Source organism: Alligator mississippiensis, chromosome 5, assembly GCF_030867095.1.
Source record: "Alligator mississippiensis isolate rAllMis1 chromosome 5, rAllMis1, whole genome shotgun sequence".
Taxonomy (NCBI): domain Eukaryota; kingdom Metazoa; phylum Chordata; order Crocodylia; family Alligatoridae; genus Alligator; species Alligator mississippiensis.
Genome location: NC_081828.1, coordinates 95,137,181 through 95,163,329, shown reverse-complemented (window position 1 = coordinate 95,163,329; position 26,149 = coordinate 95,137,181). Strand labels below are relative to the sequence as shown.

At 40.1% G+C, this 26,149-nt stretch overlaps 1 protein-coding gene across 7 annotated transcripts in view; it reads left to right on the top strand.

Annotated features, from left to right (window-relative positions):
• CTNND2 (catenin delta 2) overlaps window positions 1-26,149 on the top strand; it is a 1,263,346-nt gene that overhangs the window by 771,169 nt on the left and 466,028 nt on the right. For all 7 annotated transcript variants that reach the window (XM_019483895.2, XM_059728600.1, XM_019483890.2 and 4 more), the window contains one exon: window positions 6,478-7,042. In XM_019483895.2, the coding sequence (XP_019339440.1) occupies window positions 6,478-7,042 (565 nt within the window). The remainder of the gene's footprint in view (window positions 1-6,477; window positions 7,043-26,149) is intronic.

The following is a 26,149-nucleotide window of genomic DNA, read 5'->3' as shown; positions in this document are numbered from 1 at the left end:
TGAGCCAGGATTTTTTTTTGTCATTCTACAAAAGGATGACCTACCAGTAACTGCATGTATAAGGGAAGCAAATCTCGCAATGGAGTGCCTTGTGCAGGTAAAGCTAAAGACCTTCTCTAGTTTGTTCTTACTTAAAGTATCCTTTTTCCCTACTTGGATGATCTACATACCAGGTGTTGGCTGCTTGTTTTTCTATTAAACCAATATTAAAAACAGTGACTTCACAATGACCCCTAGCAGGATAACAGAGGTTATTTGAAAGTCCACATGTGAGCACAAGACTTTTCTTTAACTGTACAAAGGTAGCAGACCAAATATGGCAATATACAGTTTATATGGCATTCAGCAACAAAGAGCAATTCACAAGACTGGTTTGGATGAATGAAAAAATTGATAAAGGATTTTCTTTATGCCAACCTTAAAAGCCCAGAATAGCTGCTGCCACCTTGCTTTCATTTGTTTCTTTAAAACCTAGCATTAGGAAATGGGACAAGGGTAGACTCAAGATCTGTACGTGCCAAAATAAAGCTAATCCATTTGAGATATCACTAAAAACTAAACAACTTTAGGAAGAAGAGAAAATCTAGCATGGATTACACTTCTTTATCCCTTTTCCTCCCAAAGAAGACAAGCCTAGTACAATAGAGATGCACAGAACGCTAAGTCTGGGTAGCAGGGCTTTACACTTGCTGAGTTCTGAAATGTAGCCTGTGACTTTCCTCCTGTTTCTTATGGCTTCTGGAGAAGGTATAACTCAAGCGTGCAGTATTGGGTCTTGTCTTAGATACCCCTTTACAGGTCCCATTTCTGTTGATTTTATGAGGCAGACATTGTATTGGTTTAAAAACAAGCAGAGTTGACCCACAGGTCTCAGCTGGAATTTTAAAAAGTCTAAGGTTATTTGTTCTGTGGAATAAAGAAACCCATTGGATTATTTAAATCTGATATGGGGTGCTGCTCTTCATATTACTGTTCATTTTTGAAAGAGCATGTGTTATGTTTGGGAACTGAAGCAGTCTGTCATAGGGTTTGTCCTGTCTTACAAAGAGAAGTTTCTTCCCAGGTTCAGTTTGTTTAAAATCTTGGATTTAAGGTAAAATTCTGAATCAGTTCACCATAGAATGGGTGAGATAATAGAGCCAGGGAAGGGCTCTGTTTTGTTTGTTCAACATGCACGGGCTGTGGACATCCAACCTTGTGGGACCAACTGAGTGGCTGTGCCTGCTAAGATTGTGCTTGGCTTGATCTGACTTGTGCTAATGCCTTTCTTTCTGATAATACCTCTGATTTATGCGACTAGGCCTTTCCTTTGTACTTTTGTCTTTAGGGAATCTTCAAACATACTGTACCTGATAGACAATTTAAGGCCCAGTGAATGGTAGTTTTGCCACTGACTTAATTGGAAGCAATGGGAGGTTTGTGATAGCCACATAGACTGCATTTATGTATCTCTTGTTATAGACCTCAGTGCAGGCAGATTGAGGCATTTAACAGGTGGTATCATAATATATGCAATAATAACTATTTACATGCAGTAGAAGTCACTGGCATTGATAAACAGTTGCTCTCAGCTTATCTGTCTTTATACCCTAAAAGAATGAACCTGGGACCTTATAAATACATTGCATCTAATGCAGTTTGTTCTGGATGACTGACAAGATGGATATTACCTGTAGACTCCTAGCGTGACATCTGAAATCACACCTTCATTTAATTCCCAAGGAACCAAAGGGATGTTGTAGCATGATGTGTTTTATCATTATGCGATTCAACCAGGTACCCTTATGAAGGTTTACATCTTGATACTTACAATGTAGAGAATGGAATTTTGTATGAAATATTGATTTAGGGTTCACTGTAGCAGTATAAAGACAAGTATGATTTTTTTCTTCTTGAAATAGAATCAATTCATTATTTTGTTTTCCAGTTGACTACAGTTTGAAAGCACTTTAGATCCATTGGAAAGTTGTGTTTCCTCTGTGCTTCAGGTTTTAGATCTTTTTTTTGAAAACCCAAATGATTTTCTATTTGTCTTATGTTCTAGATTTGCACTGTAAAAGTGTGCACCAGTTAACATGTCCCTGCTCTTCATTTTGCTTTCATGTAATTTTGTTGCCTCAGCTTTCTTTGGGACTTCCCTTTGTTAAGCAGTTCTCCCCACAAATGAGTGTTCTTTTATTAACATACATATACTGGTGCTGATATTTTATTAATTTTGAGTTGACTTCATGTGTACTGTTTGTAGCTGTTACTCACCTAAAGTTGTCACTGAAAATAAACTTTTGACAAGATTTCCAACAATATGATTTGCACAGTTCTTTGTCCCTTTCAACTACGTTTTGCCTAGCACTAGGACCACCTTGTGATGCTTTTATTTGATCTTTTTTCTCTAAAAGAAAATATCTTAAATTTTGGTCTGAGACTGAAAAATCAGTTTGCATGCATAAATACAGATTTTTATCTGTATGATAGGCACACAACAGGCAAAAATGATAGGCACATACACAGAACATCTAGTGGGTAGACTCCAAATCAGAATATTCAGGAATTTGTGTGGCTATAAAGCTCTGTTGGCTTTGTTGTGCCAATATCACTGTTGACCATTCATTTATATTTGTCTAAATATGGAACAGAAAATGATCATTTTCACAGTTCTGTTAATGTTCTCGCAGAGCATTTTATTGAAAGCAAAAACATAAACTGATGAAAGAAAGGAGTCAACATTAAATTATATACAATGAGGCAGAATTTCAAAGAGGCTTTATTTCATGTGCACACAAGAAATCAGGTTATTGTTTGCTAGATTACTTCTTTGTGCATGCAGGAGAGACGCAGGAGATTCCCCCTTCCCCCACTATGTTGCATACATAGCAAAACTAAAGCAAGAGGATACAACAACATATTAACCTAGTCTGAAAAATTCTTTGTAAAAATTTACCAGTTTAGTCACAAAATTACTGTGATAAAGATGATAATGAGAAAAAAGCTATGATGATTATACTCTTCCCTCCATAAAATTTAATGTTGCTGGGTGAATGAGGGATGAAATATGTAAAGCTGTCCTCCCCAATGAAGAAGGGTGAAGGGCACATACGAAATAGATTCTTTTTCCAAACCCACAATATATATTGAAATAGAAGACATTAGTGTATGACGATTTAATGTGATGATTTAGGAGAAAGTGAACCTCATAATACAATTAATATAGAATGGGATTAGTCACAGCTGAGACAGCTCTGCCCTCCTTTCAGTTATTAGCCCCATCAGAGGGTTCAATTGCAGTCTGACCATCCAGAAGTGCTTTCTCCTCACCCAGATCCAGTACTCAGTTTCACAAGGGGCCTAAAGGAACGGATTGCTGTTTGAACTTCCAATTTAACCATTTCACGTCAGTGTTCCACTGCCCCTTCTGCTCCAGAGTAGACCACCCTGCAGTTCTTGAAGTTGCTGACACCAGAACTCGATCCCATTGATGGAGAATTATTAAGAATATGGGTTAGCTTTGATGTTTTACTCCTTGTATTTAGAATAGTAGGCAACCCTGAATTGATTTCAGGAAAACAAATGGTACATGATGTGTTTTGAACATTCCCATGAGATCTTTAGACTAACAGAAAAACTTTTAACTTAAAAAAATAGTATTAAACTATTCTACCCCTAATTTACCATGCCAAAATTAGAATCCTCTCTTTAATGGCTATTAAATGAACTTCAAAATTCAATAGAATAATTATGTCAAGTCCTTCTTGACCATGCAAGATTTGGAATGACCATATTTTCTCCTGTCTTGGCAGACTTACATTCAATGAAGAATGATCAGCTCTAACTTAAAATCGTAGATGAAAGTTATGTTCTTTCATCATTGTAAATTCAGATGTAGTTTGGACTTTCTTATCTGGTAAAGAGATGCCATAGATAGTTGCCTCCTGATCTTTTCAAAACCTTTTCTATCCTGGATGAGGCCATACATTCCTGATTCTTTTAAGCAGTCTTCAGAATAGTATTCCAGGATATTGCCTGTTCATCCAGAATGATACACAGATTTGAGGATCTGTATTTAATTTTGTGGTGTTTTAACTTACATCAGTTCATAAAATATTATAACTTCAGAATGGTTAACAAAAAAGTGGTGTTTAGTTGCATCTCCTTTGACTTCTGTGTAGTTTCTATAGTGAACTGAATTGAGAGTAGCATTTCTGTAAGCTGTCCCTAGTTCCAACCAGTACAGAACTTGCACTTTTCGTATGTGAAACTAAGTTGATGTTCCAAACTCAAGGTTACTTTAGCTTTCACATCCACCAACTTTTTGAAGCACAATGTTGAAAAGTCCCTTGAGCTGTGAGATGCAGATCATAATATTCTTGCATTTTTCATAGGATGAATATCTAGGGAAAAACACATTAAACTATTTTCTCAACACTATACAAAGTACACTAATTTAAAAGAGTCTCAGATACAAAGAAAGAAGTAAAAGTAAGAACTTTCCCCATCAGGTAACTTAAAGAAAATGCAGGTTTTCAGTGACTTACTTTTCAGTGACTTGCCATTTGTGCTTTATTCTGTTATTTCTTTCCATGTACACTGGGCCTTCATCTGTGAGGGAATGTAGTGAAATTAATAGAGTCACGATCAACAGTTTTATACCAGTAATTAATAGGCTTCTTTCAAAGGAACTTATTTAGGAAACAAACAAATGCAAAAACAAATAAAACCCTCTCTTTACAGCCTATTAAAAAGGAAGTACAAGTTCAAAGCAATACATTTTGAGATTCATCAATTAGCAATAATCACGCCTCGGATTAACCTCATTGGCTACGATTGGATTCATCAAGAGAAAATATCAAGATTGTTTCACAAGCAAACATAAAGATATTTACAGTATTTTAAGGGAGTTCTTTTTCCCCTCAATAGATGCTGAACTGAAAGGGGAAGGGAGGGACCCTTGATTATGATGTTTTAAATTGTGTCATTTTCCAGGATTTGGAGCAGTGCTAAAGGTTTCAAATAAATCCTCTGCCTGATCAGAAAAAAGGGTGTATGTGGAAGAAAATGTATCAGAAACAAGAGACTATCTTTCAACAGAGAGCTTTCCTATCTCTCACTCCAGGGTGCTGTTATTAGAGGATTTTAATGTTACCAGATTAACTGCCACAAATGATCTCTTGAGCCTAAGATCCCTGATAAAAATTGGAATGCTGTCTATGTACAGAGATAAGAGTGTTCATTCTATTCTCTGTTGTTCCAGAAGGGGCTCAGGCTCATAATTGAAATTTTTAATAGGGAGCATCTGCTGAGGATTTTCTCCCTCTCTCTTTTTTTTAAATTACTAGACTTAAGGAAAACTTTGTGCTGCACTACACGCTGCTAGGAAGATCTAAGACCTCCTGCACAGAAGTGGCTGACAATGTACTGTTTTCATTCGAATGCAAATTTCTCTCTGGATGGGATTCAAGGAAAATGCCCACCCCCTCTACAGCTCCTCCCCTGCCCTCCTTTTCTTTTGTGCCGTGTAAATAAATAAGAAGCAACTGCCTTTCAGTCTGAAGACACAGCTGCAGGGGGCTCTTAAAAAAGAGAGAGAGAGAGAGAGAGAGAGACCAACTGAAAGGAAAGGATGTGGAGCTGGGTTTTCACACACTATGAAGGGTGACATTTTCTACTCTTTTTCATGTGATGATAGCTTTGGTTCCTACTGCAGCATTTCTTGGTACTGGAAAGAAAGAATGCTTTGCAACTGGAAGAGTCTGATTTGAAAATTGATTCTTATTTTTATTGACTCTTTTTTTTTTTTAATTTGCTTATTTCAAATAGAAAACTCTGTCTGGCAGCAGCAGCACATTCTGGGGGCTGTCTTCATCTAGTCTCTTCTCACAGGAAAGACATTAGCTGCTTTCCAATGAAGAAAGTTTTTCAATTAAAATGATCCTTTAAAGTAACTTAATTTTACTTTTTTTTTTTAATGAGCTAACATAAGGAATGTCTCTGCAATTAAAGTTTGAACTGGTCATTTTAGATCTTCAATCTCAATATTCTGATGGCGTAACTTTGAAATCTTTCATAGTATTTCAGCACAAAACATTTGTGAATAATAATTTTGATATATAACCAGATACCAACTTGCCAGGTAAAGGGGAATTTTACTGTCTAGAATTTGCTTTGTAAACTGTTCCTTTTTTCTCTTTTCTTCCCCCTCCCTCCCTTTAAAGGACAAAAATGTTTTAGCATATTAAAGAATATTAGTAGCTTAATCCTAAAGGCATTTGCTTCAAACCTTATTAAGGTCTGAAAAGGGATATGGGTTTCTTTTTTCTTCCTTTTCTTAAAATCTTTTGTAGCACTGATTTTTTTTTTTTTTTTTTTATAGCAGAGGGGTTAAATTTTGTAAGTCTGGGTTAAAAGTATATTCAGCTCCTTTCTTGTTTTTCTTCTTTCTCTGTGTCTCATTTATGATGGCTCTGTTTTCTTTCCTCATGACAGGGCACAACTAGTCGAGCAACCCATTTAGCTGGATCTGAACCCTCTCAATCACATGCTGCCTCTCAGTCAAGAGAGTCCTTTGTGCCAAGCCATGGGAGCGCGTTCCATTTGCCTGATTCCCAGCATTCTTCGACACTTTATTACTCCAGCTCCACTCTGCCAGCCCAGAGAGTGAGCTCTCCACTGTCCATGCAGCAGGTGGGCTCTCCAACCAAGCTCCAGCGGGTGGGATCAGCATCAGAGAGCGCTGGATACAGCACCACACAGCGGGTTTCCTCTCCCAAGCAGTCTCCAAGCCGCCTAGCTAAGTCTTACAGCACCAGCTCGCCAATCAATATCGTTGTGTCTTCAGCTGGACTTTCTCCGTCCCCAATTCGTGTGACCTCTCCACCCACCATACAGTCTAATATTTCCTCCTCTCCTATACATCAGCTAAGCTCCACCATTGGCACTTATGCTACTCTGTCTCCTACAAAACGGCTGGTCCATACTTCAGATCAGTACAGCAAGCATTCCCAGGAACTGTATGCCACTGCTACCCTACAGAGACCTGGCTCCCTAGCAGGTAAATCAAGCCAATCTCTCCTCTTTAACGCTTTAAATGCTTTCTAAATGATTGTTATGGGCAGTCCGTTTCAGTGTAATAATGCTTATAGGTAGGATCCATTATTATTTGTACATGAAGAGGGGAAAAGACTTACTCTGGGCATTTCTGACCTCTTAAAGATAGCATGCTTTAAATGGTTCTGCTACTATCAAGACACCCATGTAGCGTGTAAAGCAATGAGATTCCAGGATTGTGTCAGTGGAAACTATTACTGAAAGAATATAAAACATTAAGGGAAGATTAAAGAATTTGGTGGGTCTGGTAGAAAACAACCTTAAGAGACTTGCAGCTTCAGTTAAATCAGTGATAAACTGTACATCAAAAAGCCACTCCTCTTTGCTCCTATTGATTCATCTAATCTTTTAGATATTAGGTAAATCTTTTTGTTCACAAAGTTAAAGAGCTTGCGGTATTAGACACTGAATTCCTGTTTCTTAATCAAAGTACATCTCTCTCCCCTTCCCCCAAAACACAGTTACATTCTTTCTCTACCTTTGTTTCAGCCACAATCCTTACCTAGGGGACAGCACCTCCCTTGAGCTGTGAGATGCTGAGTTTATCTGACAATGTCTGTACTGCTTCCTACAAGAGATTTCAAATATGCCAGATTGTACTGAATTATAGGGTATTGGCTGTGTGGCTCTTATGACTCTTTGGGGAACAAGTTGGAATTGCCAATTTCATTTCTCCATAAGCACAAACTTTGAGCCAGGACCTGGAATTGAAAGGCTAATGTTCCGTCTTCTAAATCATCTAACTACTGAACTGAACATCTTTCAATGGTGAATTTTTGTCCTCTCTTTAAATCATTTGAGTTTCATTGCTATAGTAACAGCTGCTGCGCTCATATGTTCTCTTGTCTGACATAAATAGATAAATTTGAAGATAAATAGGGCACATAAAAGAACTTGCTGTATATCAGGCAGGTACCGAAGTGCCCTTTTGAAATTTAAAAGGAAAAAATCCCAAACAGGTGTCAGCATCATAACATGCAACTGTAGCATTATGCCATCCAAAAATTTAGGGTAAATTAACTGATATGGCTGATTCCTAGATGATGCCAGCTACATGTATCTTCTTTTTTTTCCCCCCTAAAAAATTATTTGGAAAATCTCCCTCAAAACAAATTGAATCAAGTAAATCTGACTAATAGAAGTATCAACATTTAAAGCATTTAATTTCTAGATTTGGTTCATGTAAACGTAGTTATCACAAGGGCTAAATGAATAAGGTGCAAATGGAGAACTCCACAAGTTAACCACTGTGGCTATCAAATACTCTTTTTTTTTCCTTTTGCAAATAATGGAGTACTATGCCCAGCCATGGCATCACCCTTCCTCATGACTCAAGGAAGCATCTCCCCCCAAAGGTCTAAAATGTTACCATGTAGAATATTTATTACAAGCATGTTAAAAAAATTCCAATTTTTCATAATTGAGTTTTGTTGTCTGTTATTGAGTGGGAAAACTGGTGTATGCCATTTAACATTAACAGTTCTTTCAGGCTTCTTTCATAGTCCAGCCCATATTCTGTGGGTGTCACTGTAAGGATTCCTCTGACTTCTTTTTTTTACTGTGTGAAACCAATTTGCAGAGTGGTGATCTCTCCTGATCTCAGTTTCTATTCTCTCCTCTTACTCACTTTAGAGTTGGGATTTATGTTATATTGTCCATCCTTGAAAGATAAAGGCATTTTCTTTGGTCCAGTGATGCTGCCCTTTTTATTGGCCAGATAGTTTGCTGCAAAGAGTAATGAGACTTTTCCATTCCTCAGGGCCTGACTAATCCCATTCCCAGTAGTTTCAAAATGAGAGCTACTCATGACCCTCATTCTGATCTCAGAAACAAATTGTATCCCACTGTACTGTTAAGCCACTAGAAAGCATGTGCACACTCACGTGCGTGCTCTCTCTCTCTCTTTTCAGGTGTTTGCTTTTTCCTGGCTTCAAAGCGTTAAAATTATAGTAGACTCATTTCTGTATTTTTAGTTTGTTTAAAAAATTAAAAATTGATTTCCTCCCCGATAATCGGTTTTGAAAACAGGCAAAATTTGGACTTCCCATCCTAGTAGCAGCAGTCATAGAAAAAGGGGATTGCATCTTTATTATTATTATTTTCTTTGTTTCTTCATGATGCATCAAGACAATCTGAAAAATTTATTTTCCAAAACATGTGTTTCTGCTTATGAATGGTGGGGTTTTTTACATTTGAAATTCAGGTCTTTTTAGAAGAAGAGGACAACTGTTCGGTTCCTGGAAAACAAGCTAAATGATGGTACTGCAGGAGACAGAAAGTTAAGCAGCGCTTTGCTTTCTTAATATTTATTTTATGCCAGGCACTAATTAATACTCAAAGTAAGGTAGAGTATTAAAGTGAAAGCACAGTTACCTTTGCAATTTTGCTGGTACACCTCTCAATATACTAAGATGTCCCACAATTTTATCTAGCCAAATCAAATTTGCCATTCCAGTTTTGTTCTTGGTTTTTTAACTGTTCTGCTTCTTTTGGGCTTAGGTTGAGGAACTTTCTGGCTTGCTTTATAAAAGATAGGAAAACATAAACATTAATTTTAAAAATAGTTTGTGGATTATTTTAAAATGCTCAGCAGTGGCTTTTTAATGCTTTGAGTGTTATTCCTCTCATTCCTTACATACTGACAGCAGTCACAGGCTATGGCATCGCCACTTAGAGGACTGTTGACACTAGCATGCTTACTTGCAGGTCCTTCTGGGCCTGCGTCTTGGTCTGTCATGTGCTTAGCCTCCCTTCTGGAGCAGTGTTTTCTGGATATTATTGACTCTGGACATATTGTTTGACTGAAGGAATTTGTGTGTTATTGTTAGGCCTCAAAATGAGTCGTTACATAAGTTCTTCTCAGCCCTTTTGTGCTGAACAGGTGTTTTGTGGGTTTGATTTTGGAATATACTGTAGTGCTTTTGTTGTGTGTGTTCTTTAACAGGTTGTGATTGTAGCTGACAGTATACCTGCAAAAGGCTTTTTATCCCAAGTTTTCTGTGTATATTATGGCATAGGTAGAAAATTCCCCCTGTTCTCCTCCCTCCCCTCAACAAAAGACCCCTTTCTGTAAGTTGCTGAGCATCTTGAACTTCAGTGATGGTCTTTTGGGAGGTGGATGAACTCCTTATTTCACTCAGTATTTGTAGGAACAGGATCTTGCACTTGAACAGATTTGCAGGTTAAGCGTTGGGGGGGTACTGACTCTAAGTGATCATTGTTCATTACAGAAAGGTGTATAGTTCCTTGAAATGTCAGGTGTTGTTTTGCATAGGCTATTTGCTGGGTGGAAAGAAAACTACTCCATAAGTAGAACTTCATATTATATTCTGAAGAAAGTAGTTAGTAAGCACTTCAGAGCTGTAACAATTAACTGTTATATTGATCAGAAAATCCAGTGAATTCCTGAGTTACTGTAGCAAGTGTGAATTTGCTGTTGAACGATGCCAGTGCCACATTCATCTCTTAGCAAATAACATTTTGTTATGGATACAGAGAGATGGCTATTGCTGTACTTTAAACTTCTGTTTGAGCAAAATCTAAGTGGAACCAATAACTTTATTATGCTTTATTTATAGTGATTGTCTGACTTTTTTTATAGGCATCAAGCATTGCTAGGACATGTGATCCAATCAGTCTGCTGTTTTATACTCTCCTACCTGTCACTTTTTATGTATATTTCCTAGCATATTATGGCCTTTACATAAGTTGATAATGTTAAGCAATTGCTTAAATTCTGTCAAATTCACCAGTCAGTAGATTTAAAGATAAGTATATATGAAAGACTTTACAGGATGGGGCACTGTGTATACTGCTCTAAAACAACTCCATTTCATTCCTTACAGGTTTTATGTTAAGTATTTTTAGATTATGAATTATTTCAACTTCATTTTTTCAACTTCATTTTTTCCTTTGAGTATTTTTCTTCTTTGAGGAATTATGTTATTCCTCCTTATGTGGGTTTTCCAGCTTTTGCGTTTGAAATTGAAGAACCATTGGAGAATGAGAGCAGAAATATAAACGCTGCCTTTGAGTACATTTCACTTAACACTTTTGTTGTCATTCACTGTATCTTCATATTTATTACTAGGCTAGAGAATACCTATCCTTCATCATACAGGTGCAAGTTGTCCAGTTTGCTTGATATGAAGTGCTGCTGCTTCTCTCATATACTTCATTTCCCCCTCTACACATCATTAATGTGCTGGAGCCATATAACTGCTTTATATGAAGTGCTGACTTGGAATCATAGAATCATGAAAAATTAGGTTTAGAAGGGACCTCAGGAGGTCAACTAGTCTAACCGCTGATGAAAGCAGGACCATACCCAACTGTATTATCCCACTGATCCCAGCCAAGATTTTGTCTACCTGGGTCTTAAAAATTTCCAAGGATAGAGATTCCACAGTCTCCCTGAGTAACCTGTTCCAGTTCTTTACTACCTTCCTAGTGAGAGAGTTTTTTCCTGATATCGAACCTAAACTTCTCTTGCTGCAACTTGAGACCATTGCTCCTTGTCCTGTCATCTGCTGCCACTGATAACAGTCTAGCTCCATCCTCCTTGAAACCACCTTTCAGGTAGTTGAAGGCTCCTATTAAGGCCGCCTTGGTCTTCTGTTCTCCAGACTAAATAAACCCAGTTCCTTCAGTCTCTCCCTCATGTGCTTCAGCCCCCTCACCATTTTTGTCACCCTCTGCTGGACTGTCTCCAATTTGTCCACATCCTTTCTGTAGCAGTGGGCTCAAAACTGGACACAGTACTCCAGATGTGACCTCACCAGTGCTGAATAGAGGGGAACGATCACTTCTCTCAATCTGCTAGCAGAGCTCCTACTAATGTAGCCCAGTATGCTGTTAGCCTTCTTTGCAACAAGGGCACATTTTTGGCTCATATTCAACTTCTTGTCCACTGTAAACCCCAGATCTGTTTCTGCAGAGCTGCTGCTTAGCCAGTGAGCCCCCAGCCTGTACCGCACATGGGATTGTTCTGTCCCTTATTGAACCTCATGAGATGTCTTTTTGGCCCAATCCTCCAATTTGTCCAGGTCTCTCTAACTCCTAACCCTATCCTCCAGCCTATCTACTACTGCCTCCAGTTTAGTGTAATTCACAGACTTGCTGAGGGTGCACTCCATCCCATGTTCCAGATCATTGATGAAGATATGGAACAAAACTAGTCCCAGGACTGACTTCTGGGGCACTCCACTTGACACTGGGTGCCAACTAGACATCAAGCCATTGATTAGTACCCTTTGAGCCTGACAATCCAGCCATTTTTCTATCCACCTTGATAATCTATTCATCCAAGCCATACTTCCTTAGCTTGCTTACAAGAATCTTGTGGGAGACCATATCAAAAGCCTTGCTAAAGTCAAGGTATATCATGTACACTGCTCCACTCACATCCACAAAGACAGTCATCTCATCATAGAAGGCAATCAGGTTGGTCAGGCATTACTTGCTCTTGGTGAATCCGTGCTGACTGTTTCTAATCACCTAATCCTCCAGTGCTTAGAAATGGATTCCTCAAGGACCTGGTCCATGATTTTTCCAGGTACTGAGGTGAGGCTGACCAATCTGTAGTTCCCTGGATCCTTCTTCTTCCCTTCCTTAAATTTGAGCACTGTATTTGCCCTTTTCCAATCATAGAGAACCTCTCCTAATCACTATGAGTTTCCAAAGATTTCCAGCGGCTCTATAATCACATTGGCCATCTCCCTCAGGTGCATTATATATGGCCACGTGAACTTATATACGTGCAGCTTTTATAAATAGTCCCTAACCTGTTCTTTTGCCACTGTCAGCTGCTCCCCCTCTTCACCAGGCTGCTGCTAGGTACAGTAGTCTGGGAGCTGACCTTGCCTGTGAAGACTAAAGTGAAAAAGGCATTGAGTACTTCAGCTTTTTCCACATGATCTGTCACCAGGCTGTCTCTCCCATTCAGTAAGGGACCCACACTTTCCCTGATCTTCCTTTTGTTGCTGACATACTTGTAGAAACCCTTCTTGTTACCCTTCATGTCTGTTGCTAGCTGCAACTCCAGTTTCATACTGGACCTTTGAGCAATCATACAGCCATTTTACAATGAAGTGCAGTTCCTCCTCTTCTCCCCTGCTTAAACTTCCTAAGTAGGTTATGCACCTAACAGTGCTCCAGTCATGTGAGCTATTCCACCAAGTCTCCATTATTCCAATCGTGTCATAGTTCTGTGACTGTGCAAGGACTTCCAGTTCTTCCTGCTTGTTTTCAGGACTCTGTGCTTTCGTGTACAAACACTTGAAGTAACTAGTCGATTGACCTACTTTCTCAGGAAGAATGCAAAGGCCTCCTTTGTTACTCCCTCATATTTGTGCTTCTTCCAGGTCACCCATTTCCCCACCTACCTCAGGGCTTTGGTCTTCATCCCCAGGCAAACCTAGTTTAAAGCCCTCCTCACTATGATAGTGAGGTCTATTCAGCAGGTGGATCCCATCTCGTCCTAGCAATCCTTCTTCTTGGAACAACATTTCATGGTTGAAAAAGCCAGAGTCCTGCTGGTGACACCATCTGTGAAGCCATGCATTGATTTGCAGGATGCCTCTACTCCTGTCCAGGCCCTTCTCCTTGTCTGGAAGGATTGAGGAGAACACCACCTGAGCCCTTGTCCCCTTCACCCTTACACCCAGAGCCCTGTAGTCACTTTTGATCTGCTCAGGGTCATCCATGACAGTATTGTTGGTGCCCACATGGATAAGCAGCTTGGGGTAGTAGTCATGGGGCCAGATAAATCTTGGTAATCCTTCCATGACATTTTGGTAATCCTTCTGTGACATCCAGGCTCTGGGCAAGCAAGAGATTGCTGAAGACAACAGGTCAAGTTGACAGATGGATGCCTCTCCCCTGCAGAAGAGAATTTCCATCCACTACCACACATTGGTCTCCAACCACTACCATATCACAAAAGCAAAATGCTGTGACATTATAGCATCTGTCTCTTTTGGGGAAAAAATGCATATTGGTGCCACCATCTATGAATGCAAATATGCATTAGTTACCAAATGATAATTTTACTTTGTAATTGGCCCCAGTTTTAATTTATTTAACTGGTTTATGGGGCTAACCCAAGTGCAAATGGTATAAACATTTGGGGTTATAGAATGTAATAGGTAAAAGCCTCATATTTTTGTGTGTGTTAGACTAGAATGTTGTAACTGGAATAAGTTTGTGCCTTTCACTTGTACAGCTAGTAAAGGTAAAAGTTGGCTTCTGAAGATAGCACAGCATACAACAGAAAAGTTGCAAAATACAGTTTAGTATCATGAAAACTATATATTGTGAATGTACCATTTCTTTTCTATATTATGACAGAATGAGATTGCACATACCAGAGCACATTGCCAACATGTAAATCCCATTTTGAAGACACGACTGGGCATTTGGGTTGTTAGTGGTGTATGCATGTACTAAAAAAAGTTTTTTTAGTTTCTTTGAATGAAGCCTTGCAACAGAGCTTTTGTCTTTTATAGTTGGACATATCAAATTGTGGCTCTCATGATCAGTCACAGACAAATGCTAAACAGAGTCCTGAAATTTAGCTGACTCATGCTTGACTGTAGTGCAAATCTGGCTTCAGAAGAACTTTCCAGATCTGCACTGTTTCAAAGTTTACTGTACCAATTATTTAACTACTAGTAATCATCACTGTGTCTGAGGTTAGATTAGACACAGAAAGTGTCTCAAAATTAATATGATCTTTATTGAAGAGGCCTTCTTTTGGTGAGCAAACACAAAACAGGGTATATGCACTTAAATTAATTTACTGAAATATTGTCACCCTGATGAGGACTAATGTCATATGAAAAGCATCCGCGTTACCTTATGTTAAATAAAGTCAGAAATGCAGGTAAAACTTTGTCAGTTGGAAAGTAGTTCCATATTTTTGCACTGTACATCTGTCTTTGAAGCATCTGCCACTGGCCCCAGCCAGATGAAAGACAGCAAAAGATCAGGAGCATAGCAGGTGAACTAAAGTATTTTTTTCCTCATTGGGTTATTCTAGGCAGTGATTTAAAAGGAAAGCAAAGTCATATAAAACCAAATAAAATGTTCAAAGACCTTGTAGCTTTAAATGCACTTATTATCAAGTAAACTCATGTATTTTGCATTTCAGTTCCAAAAGGGAGCATTAATATGTACAGCATCTTAAAATGGAATAATGCTTGAATAATATTTAAGTGAAAATAATATTACATAGCTCATTCCAGGTGTATTATGCTATTTGGGCAGTATGAAAGTACAGGTAACTGTGAAATGCAGTATGAAAATGTCAATCATAGTTTGCCTAATATTCCACTCTTCCATAGATACAAGTCCAAAAATTACCAAAGCCCATTCTCATAATGTGGGTAAGCAATTTTAATTCAGTTGTGTTCATTCATGTATAGAATTTAAAGGAATAAAAGGAAAAAGTTCTTCCCCCATAATTGCTTGTATATATTATGGTAGTAGTAGTATGTTAGAATGGTATCAATAACAAACACCAGTTTTAGGTTTATCAGGGCTCTTATTCAGCACTCTCTCCTTTCCCATCTTTGCCTGGTCCTGCCATATCTTCCTGTCTACCTCCACCACACTCAGTCAATTGACTTTGTTGCCTATGATTGTAGTTCCCTACTCTCATGTTGAAGTTCATGGTCAGACTCCTTTTGACCAACAAGTTATATCAGATTCTTAATCCTTAACTTTTCTGGTGTGAAACCATATGTTGTCTGGGCAGGTGAGAGCTTAGGGAACTATATATATGGTATGGAATTCTTAAATCTGTCACTCCCAATTAGGATTCAGTTTCCCTGTGTATTACATGAAAAATATGAGATCAAATGCATGTATTTCCTACTTACTACCTATATTGAAAACAGCAATAAATCCTACAGTAATGTCCCATATTTTTTTTATATTCCTGAGTGCTGTGCTGTGTACTTCTGCTGAAAATGTTGTACCATCACATGTAGAAATATACGTATCCAGCCATTTCCCTTCTAGCTCCACATAGGAAGAGTAAACTTTTCAGCTGAATGAAAGTCAATGTTGGCGCATCTGCATGTGCAATTAATACACCTGAATTTTCTTTGCAGCATTAGATTTGCCTAATGCACAGTAAAGCATCTCATGTAGAACTGCCCTGACAATCAAATTTGGGGCTGCTTTGTGCTAAAATCATTCTTTTTGGGAAGGGCCTCTGACCTAAGATATTATTTAGACTGTACTAGAATGTAAATTCCTACTAACATGCTTCAGTTCTCAAACATATGTTTGTTTGTTTAAAAATCTATAAAATGCATCCATGATACCATTTTTAAACATGGAAGCATTATAAATACTGAAAAAGACACGTAGTGTGTTAACAATATTAGCCTAAATAGATTCCCACCCCAGAATAATTCGCTGTCTAAGACTCAAAATCACCTCCTTAGACAAAAGGCTGAGCTAATAGGCAGCCCTATTGTGAGGAACATCTGTGCTTTTCTAGACAAAAGAAGGAAGGGAGACTCATAGCCAAAAATCATTTAAGTTAAACCATTTGTCTGAGCTCTGTGCCATGCATCTGATTAGTCCATAACAAGGCATCAAGTTACTCTTTTTAAATTTATTTTCACTGCATTTTATATGCAAAAAGAACAAAAACAATTGTTATATTATTTTTAACTGAGATATGTTCTTTTCCATTTTAATGATTTTCTGTTTCTGCTTGACACGGCTTTATATTTTATAAGCATTATCTGTGCCCTTTAATTTAGGGACTAATTATAAACTCTGTGATTCTCCTTCGCTTTGCCCCTCCCCCCCTCCCCCACATTGGTTTCAGTTTTGGCGCTTTCCTTTTAGCTACCAAGGGAAAACACAGGCCTATTCTGAGGCTTCCAATAATGTGTCTTCATTAGTTGCCTTGTTAGAGACTATTCAGAACCTTGAAACCTGGCCTCCTTTCCATACCTTTTCTTGTGCCAAGGAGCTTCATCACCAGTGAAGCTGATTTTTCACCATGCTGGGCAGCAGAAATCCTGAAGTTGGGCCCAAAAGAGGATTCACATACAAACATGCATTGTTGCAATATTAGACATACCCTGTTTCTTTTTTATTTTACTACCTACTCCTTCAGAAACTGTTGTTATTTTGTTTGTAGTAGTATTACTATGAGGGGCTGAAACCAAGATCTGGACCCCATTGTACTAGGCAAAGACAGAGCACTCTGCCCTGAAGATCTTATAATGTGAAAAAGAAAAACAGGCAAGCCCCTCCAGTAAGGGATTGACAGGGACAGAAGGGATTGGCAGAAGAAGAAAAAGGTGTGGTCAGTAAAGTGAGACTGAAATGCAGAGCCTGGAAAAGAGCAGTGGAGAGAGTTGGAGGTAACAAGCCAACAGAAAAGAAAGGCTGTTTACAGTAGATATGATTAGAAATTGTGCAGTAAAACAGAGAAATGTCAAGTTTTTGGATTTGGAATTTCAGCTAAAAACTTTTAAGTCTGATGATTCTCTGCTGAGTTACAAACAGGTTCTTGTGGGAACCTATCCTGAAATGGGCTGTCGGGCATTAGGGCTGTGCAAAATTTCAATGGGTGTTTCATTTCAAAGCTGTTTCTACTTGTTCTGAGCTCGAACCAGCAAAATCAAAATGAAAAGAAAGGCTTCAAAACAGCTTTGGAACAAAACGAGGCCATTCAAAACATTTTGAAAGTTTCAATGAAATGGAACAGTGCTTCGAAACAGTGGAATGAAACACTGTTTCTTTGAAATGGTGAAACAAAAGTCAAAATGAAATGGTGCTGTTTCACACAGCCCTACTGGGCATGTACTAGACAGACTGCTGAAAGGCTGGAAATCTATGCTTCCAGCATCCTGTTGCCAAGACAACTAGCCATTCCTGGTGTTCAAGTCCTGGATCTAGCTGGGGTTCAGCTCCAAGCTCTGCAGCAAAGAGCCCAGCAGTTTTAGGAACCCTGATTTGCACCTGCACGCCAAGGTCTTCCAGGCTTACAGGTGTGGAGTTTCTCAGCCACAAAATCTGAGAGCCCTGGAAGCTGCTTAGTGAAGTTGACATCCTTGTCAATGTATTTCCACCGGTCTGAGGTATTGGCACTGGATTTGGACCCAGTCCCTATACCTTTGTTTTGAGCAAGTACAACCCTCAGACAGACCACAACACCTGCCAGTTGATAATAGGCAAGTTTACTGATACAGTGTGATATATAAAAAAGCAACAATACAAACAATCAAGCAGTACTGTATCTACCAATCCTAGAGTCAAAGTACATCTGATCAGGAAGTGGGTTTCACTCTGAGACTTACTCTCTTAGCTGTCAGCAGTCTGGAGGTGGGATGCCAAGGCCCACAGCCCCCCTCCAGTGGGGTCATGAGACGGGATGCTGGTGTGTGCCCTCTGTCCATGGCAGCCTCAGGGACCCATCCTGTGGAATGGGCATGGGGATGGGAACTAGGCCTGTGCGAGTAGGCAGCTATTCGATCCGACTTCAGATTGAGCCACTTTGGATGCCAGGGATCCAATCCAGAGCTCTGGACTGGGTTGCTGCTTTGATACGGCTGAAGCGGCTCCGAAATTTCAGAGCTGCTTCGGAGATCCGGCCATAGGGTATAATGGGGAATCAATGAAATATTGTTTTTTGTCTGATTTGGATGAAGCTTGCAGGAGTAGTAGCCGCTGCTGGAACATGAAGCCTGCTAAGTTTCAAGAAGATCGGTGCAGAGGTTTGGGGGGAACTTTACCCCAAATTCTTGAAAGCAAAACTCATGTCACATGTATGTATTACATGACAGGGGGGTGAAAAACTGCAGGGGTGGTGGCCCCTGCTGAGGCCATGAAGCCTGCCAAGTTTCAAGGAGGTAAGTGCAGGGATTTGGGAGAAACTGAACCTCAAGCTGAGGAGAAGCGAAACTCGTGACATGGGTGACATTGTGCGTGTTAAGGAGCAGCAGGGTGAAAGCTGCAGAGGTAGTAGCCCCTGCTGAGGCCACAAAGCCTGCCTGCTGTCGAGGAGATAGGTGCAGGGCTTCTGGGTTCTGAAGCCCTGCACCTCTAGCTGCTGACAGGCCAAATTCGTGACATGAGTGCTTGTGCAACTGACTATCTCTGTCTTGGGGCAGTTGATTGTCTATATTGATTCTTTCCTCTCCTTAGTCTGTGGTTTTGTAGGTGTTAATTGTTGCTAATTAACTAGTTACATTAGCTAGCAACTGTGTATTGAGCTTTTCCCTGAGTGAATTATGATTGATTGGTAGCTGGTAACACAGTAGCTTAGCAGCCAGGCCTGCATAGTCCCCCCCCCCCCCCCCCCCCCCCCCCCCCCCCAGTCAGACGCAGTTGCACAAGCACCCATGTCACAAGTTTTGCCTGTCAGCAGCTAGAGGTGCAGGGCCCCAGAACCCAGAAGCCCTGCACCTATCTCATTAACAGCTGGCAGGCTTCATGGCCGCAGTAGGGACTATCATCCCTGCAGCTTTCACCCTGTTGTGCCTTAACACACACAGTGTCACCCATGTCACGAGCTTTGCTTGTCCAGAACTTGAGGTGCAGTTTCCCCCAAATCCCTGCACTTATCTCCTTGAAACCTGGCAGGCTTTGTGGCCTGAGCAGGGTCCACCACCCCTGCAGTTTTCAGCCCACTGCTGCATTTTAACACACGCAGTGTCATCTATGTCACGAGTTTTGCCTGTCAGCAGCTTGAGGTGCAGTTTCCCCCAAACTCCTGTACCAATCTTCTTGAAACTTGGCATGCTTTGTGGCCTCACCAGAGGCCACCACCCCTGCAGTTTTCACCCCCCTGTGTTGTAACACATAGACGTGACATGAGTTTTCTTTCAAGAATTTGTGTTACAGTTTCCCCTGAGCCCATGCACCAATCTTCTTGAAACTTGGCAGGCTTCATGCTTTCAGCAGAGGCTACCACGTCTACAAATTTCATCCAGATCAGACAACAAACAACAAAGATATAGATATTTCATTGATTCCCCATTATACCCTATGGTCGGATCTCCAAAACGGCTCCGAAGCTTTTCCAAAGTGCTTTGGAAGCTCCAAACCACTTCAGAAAGCCTAATGAAGCCAGTGCTTTGATCTGGACATGCTGCTTTGGACACCAAAGTGTCCAAAGCTTCTCCAGATCCAAAGCACAGTCCGAAGCCTCACACAGCCCTAATGGGAACCCCTCTTAAGGAAGAGAAGGAACAGGGAAGGATGGACAAAGGGACAGGAGGGACCAGAAGGAACAGGGAGAGACCCTTTGTTACTCTCAAGTCTCTGCTTTTGTATTCTGTTTCCCCCTTGATGATTCCTGATGACTCTTCTTCTATGGCTCTCTCTGGTTGTTTGTCTCTCTGTGGTCACAAATCCACATAACCTTCCAGGCCTTCTCCTAATTTGGTGTGTTCCCCCCAAAACTGGGACTCAGCCCTCCCTGCTTTCTGGGACCTAGTAGCTGGTGTCACTTATCTCGTTATGGAACAGTATGGTACGTACTTCCTTGGTTCCCAGGCTATGTGTCCTTGTTGTGTTAAACAACCTGTCTGCCTTGAATACTGTCATCTTGTGTTATGGCATGCCCCCCTCAATTCTCAGGCTCTGTCCATCCATTGGCCTTGTGCTAGGCAGCCTGTCTGCTTCCAGGGGCTATATGGAACTCTGTATGTGAAACCCAGGTTTTTACAAATTAATTAACCCCTGCTCCCCATCTTGAACCCTTATAATGTCTATACGCAACACTGCCCATCTTGAACCCTTATCTATACCTATAAGCTAATTCCCAAAAAACAGACCTTTAAATACTGTTTTCAAGCCAGCACAGGGAGCATATATTTTTCTTTCAATAATTTCCTTTCTTCCCCAGAAAACCTATGTTTTATCCAACTATAAGGCAGGGCTAAAACTGTGAAAATTGGTCATGTGCTGAAGTCTTCATGTCCCTGCTTCAGCACCTAAGCTCTGTTGATTGCCCCGCAGAAGCTCTTTCATTCTTGAGCTCATATGGCTGCAGAGGGAAAGGTTGTATCACACAGTTGATAGTGGAATGCTAAATCTGGCTGGGTTTTTCCCTGCCCTCCCTACAGCTAGGGTAGGATCCACCTTAGCTGCTTTTCTTTTCTGTTGCAAAGAGCATCTTTAGTGGGATCCTTACTGCTGTTTCCTTTATCCTTGAGTTCGTGTAGCTGGAGTGGCAGGGTAGAGCCACCTGGACCGTGGGGTGAGGGGGGTTTTCCCTGCCCAGGGCTAGTGCTCAGAGAATGTAGGAGGAACAGTAAGTCCTTTTTAAAACAAACCAACTGACTATCTCTGCAATGTCTGTTTCTATCACAGTGGATTCATTGAGGTGTCCAGTTTGTGCATTCAAGCAACCACATGCCAAATGTGATAAAAGTTCTTGCTTATTCCAGGTCAGAAAGTCCATTGGTGTCCCCTGCACCTCAGTCTGTAAATCTCTTTTGGCATGAAAGTTAGGGCACTGCTAAATAAATAAAGAGTGACAGAATCTTTGGTTTCTCATTATGTTCTTCATTTCTTGGAGGAGAATGAGAGCATGCCCTTCATTTTATTATGGTTGAAATCCTTATAATACTTACTGGTCACTGTGGTGTACAAATTGCCTGCTGTGGATGAGGTACCTAGAGAGAAAACTAGAAAACTGATACTGGGTGATTTGCCAAAAATACATAAAACAGTTGAATTCTGGATACATTTACATCCCTACATTAGGGGTTGACAGACAGCTTGCTTGAGCATTCTTTTCCATGTTTGTAGAAGCTACCAGCTCTGACCCTCAAACTAATATGGGTTTGTCTAGAGAGTTTTGGGGAATTTGGGCATTTTTAAGTCCAGAAATTAGAAAGAGGAGGCAGCAATGTCTACAGATGCAGCACGAGAAGTGACCTGAGTATGGGAGAGAAGAAAAAAGATGACTCGGTATAGAAGCCAAGTAATGTGCATTATTCTGAACTTGGTTCCTGTCAGCTGTTACCTATGTATGAAATTCAGCCTGAAAGAGGTCATGGGAGAGATGAAATGCAGTCCAAGGCAGCGGTGGAGTTCAGACCTGGATCTGAAGATGGAATGCAGGAGATGAGAAAGGAGGCTGCAGGGCATCCCAAGATTTGCAACAACCTGATAGACAAGCACAGCTAGGGAGCAGGCTGCTAGACAGAAAGGGAGATCCAGGGAAAAATGTGACTAAGAACAAAACAAAGGAAGTGACTGCCTATTAGAGGAGAAATGTATCTGTGAAACAAATTCACTGCACTAGAGCATAAAGAGAAGTTGAGCAGAAGTAAGAAGTGGCTCCTGAGGGTTAAAAATCTGCTTCTCTTGTAATGAGCCAACTATCCCAGAAATTGCTTAGCTACCTGCTTGGCTCCAGCTCTATATTTGAAGAACCTCCCTGTAACTTGACCTTTGCTGTCAGCTTGCAGGCAGCCCCTGACCTATTCCTGTCTTAATTCCTGGTTCCCAGCTCTTGCTTCTTGAACCTTTGTTTCCTAAATCCAGCCTCCTGACTCTGACTCTAGATTGTCTTGTTTTTTGAACTCTGGCTTCTCACCTTTGGCTTGATGTCCAGCTCTAGACTAAGCAGCTAACTTCATCCGAGTATTATGGATCTGCCTCCTGTTTTCACATGATTACTGACCTGTACTGGCATCTAATGAACCACCAGGGCCCTTGACTTTAGCCATTAGGCCAAGCTACCTAACAGAATAGCAAGAAAAAAGAAGAGGGGAAACCATTCCTAACAGAAGACAGGAATGAACAATTGAGATCAGCAGGGACTGAAGCTCAAGGAAGGATGAGGCAGATAAACAGGGGAGTCTGAGAGAAAACACAAGGCAGAATGGAATGCAAACAGAAAGAAGAACAAGTGGCAGGGATTTGAGACTCAAACCAAAGCCATAAAGAGGCAGAGAGATGTGACTAGGGAATCCTCACTGAAAAAAAAAATAGTTGGTCTAGTCCAGAGTTCAGCCAGGGAACAGAAGGATTCCACCTGCCAGGGAGCAAGACAATAGATGTGAACCTGGGGCTGAAAGGACACTGTTGGTAGCAACAGGACATCCACCAACTGTTTTATGAAATAGCTCAAGAATGACTAGTACCAGGCTAGGGGAGCACTCAGAGATGTGAAAAGTCCTGTGAAGAGGACTGTCTTGAACAAATGAATTTCACTAAAATACCTGAGATACTAACATTCTGGGACTGAACACTTCTAATAAGATCTTTAAACTAGGAAAGGAGGAGAGAAGTTTGGGAGAGACTTCTAGGATCTCCATGACTTGTCTTAATATACAGGGAGAGGGAAGTCAGATGAACAAGGATATGGCAAGGTATAAAGGAACATCAGAGCGTAAGCATATGGATACCAAGGAAAAAGTAAGAGCACGTGTTAATGAAAGAAGTAGTCAGAGCAATGCATTTAGTAAGATTGTCTAATTCAGCTGGAAACTTGGATGAGTTGAGAGATAAACAACTGAGATCTTTATATACTATTGCAAGTAACCTAGGCAACAAAATGGAAGAACTAGAATTACAAGTACAGGACCTGAAACTTGATATTGTAGGGATAACAAAAAAGTGGCAAAATAGTGATCATAAATGGAATACAGGTATTGAAGGGTATGCAGTTCTGGAGATAGAAATAAAGGTACAGATATCATTGAATATCAATGATGCACTAGTCTATAAACAAGTAAGAATGGATAGCACGAACAAAATCTGTCTGAGTCAACATCACTTAGGGAAAGGACTGTAAAAGCTGTTTGCTATGTGTTTGCTATAGATGCACAGTGTTGGATCAGATGTAGATAGAGTTCTCTAATACTATTGGGGATTGTGTCATGAATGGAAACTTTAATTTTCCAGTTATAGACTGGAAAATAAATCCTATTAGGAATGGCAGGTATCAGAGATACCCAGATGTGACAGTTGTGACAGAGTTAATCACCAAAGAGTCAAGAATCAACCAAAGGTGGTGCTATTTCAAAGTTACCTTTGGTAAATATGAAGGACATTATAGAAGAGCTGGTTATAGAAAAGATCCTGGGACTGAGTAATCAAGAGTTGATTCCGCTTAAATTTCACTGAAGAATAAACAAAAACCGGTCTGCAACTAAGGACTTGGAAAACCTGATTAAACTGGTTAATAAAGTCAATTAGACAGCAGAGCCTATGGACATAAATGTGCAGGAGCCTTGTAATTTGCACCTTGGAAGCAAAAGTACAAAATCTATTTGGAATTTAGAACCCAAAATATTTTAGGGAAGAAGTGCAGACTAAAATGGATAAAGTGCTGCCTTGAAAAGGATGTTAAAAGAAGTGAGAAGAATACAAGGGATGGAATAAAAAAAAGAAGTGATTTATAAAGGAAGCTGTATTTTGGAGGTCAGGAAATATAGGCATGAAGTGAACCAAGCTGTGCTAGACTCTACACAGAAAATTAAACAAGTTCCTTAGCTGTGAAAAAACAAAGAGAAAATGGAAGTACTAGTGAGACCAGTGAAGATGGAGTTGAATGTAACAATAATCTGGATATATCCAAAGAATTAAATGGAAAAATCTTGCCTCAGTTTTCAAAGGATGGTACTGTAGAGGTCAAAGGCAAGGTGGCTTATGACACTGGGGAGTGGGTGGAGCAGAGACTGTGGGAGGTGTGGGTGGGGTGCAGGAAGGTTGCAGGAAGAAAACTAGAGGGTAAGGGGGCAACCTGACCCCCCATAGCTACTGCTTTCCCTGCTAAATGAGTGGGAGAAATTAATTTAAGACACCCCACTGATACTTAGATTGTATACCTGGACAATGATTACAGATTTATAATTTTTCATATATAGAATCCAATTATTGTGGGGGTCACCTTAAATTCTAAGTTCTTAGATTTGAGTACATAAGGTATTATAACATGAACATATTTAACCCAAGAATGTTACAGACCACCATAGTCTGTCATACCATTGCTCCCATTTTTACTGATAATATGAAAGCCGTCAGTCAATGAGAAAATTAAATCCAGAGTAGTATTCATGTTCTCTCTTGAAGTTAGAATTCTTAAAGCATACCTGCTTAGCCAAAAGCAAATTTATAGTGCCTACCTTTGAGACTTTTTCATCTATAGTGCATAGTAAAAGCTTTGTTAACCATACTCTGTGGGCTGGTGTGCTACAGGAGAAATCTGTGTCTAGGGATAGGAGCTGTTCAGAAGAACTGCCACTGTCTGAAGCACTGTCCTGATGTACTAGCCCCACAGAGAAAATCTGCTTAAGACAAAGCTGACTAAGCATCAGTTTAGATGCTTTGCCCATCCAGACCGTCGAACACAATCAAGTGAGGTTTTTCTAGTTTTCGTTGAAAGTGTTAAGGCTTCTGTGCATCAGGCTCTGGCTTCTGGAGGCTACCTTAAGCCCTGTGAGGATCTATGGATTTTGGATGTTTAGCCCTCATTGTGTGTTGGACAAAACTGGACTATTGAAGAGTTTCCTGTGCTCTGCATAGGTTTGTCTCACAGTAAGGAAGATCTGGCTCTGCAATTCTAAATATGCACTGTTCTTCATTTATTGAGTTGCATTTCATGCTGAGGAACTGCTAAATATAGGGTCCTGCAAAATGTCTGAGGGGGGATGGGAGGAGGGTATATCTGTTTTGAGGGTATTTCTCACTATGTGCTGTAACATTGTCTTTCTGTTCCTTTGGTTACTGAGTTGAATGCATTGCAATAGCATCCATCTGTTTAACCAAGAGAAGGAACTAATATTGAAACACAAGCTCTCAGGCTTCAAAATTTGACTGAAAACTAATTTTATTATGTATTCTGATTTTGCTTTTTAGATCTAGGCAGATCTTAAGTAAAACTTTGAAAAATCAAGCAAGAAAGACCCATTCTAGGACCGTGACATAACAGTATTTTGAATTTAGAAATGGTCATGAAAGCAGTGGTTAACCACCCAGACAGAGTGTATGTTGTTGCCAGGGCTTGTTGCCTAGTAACGCCATCCTATTACTGAAGAACTCAACCTTGAATTAAAGTGGT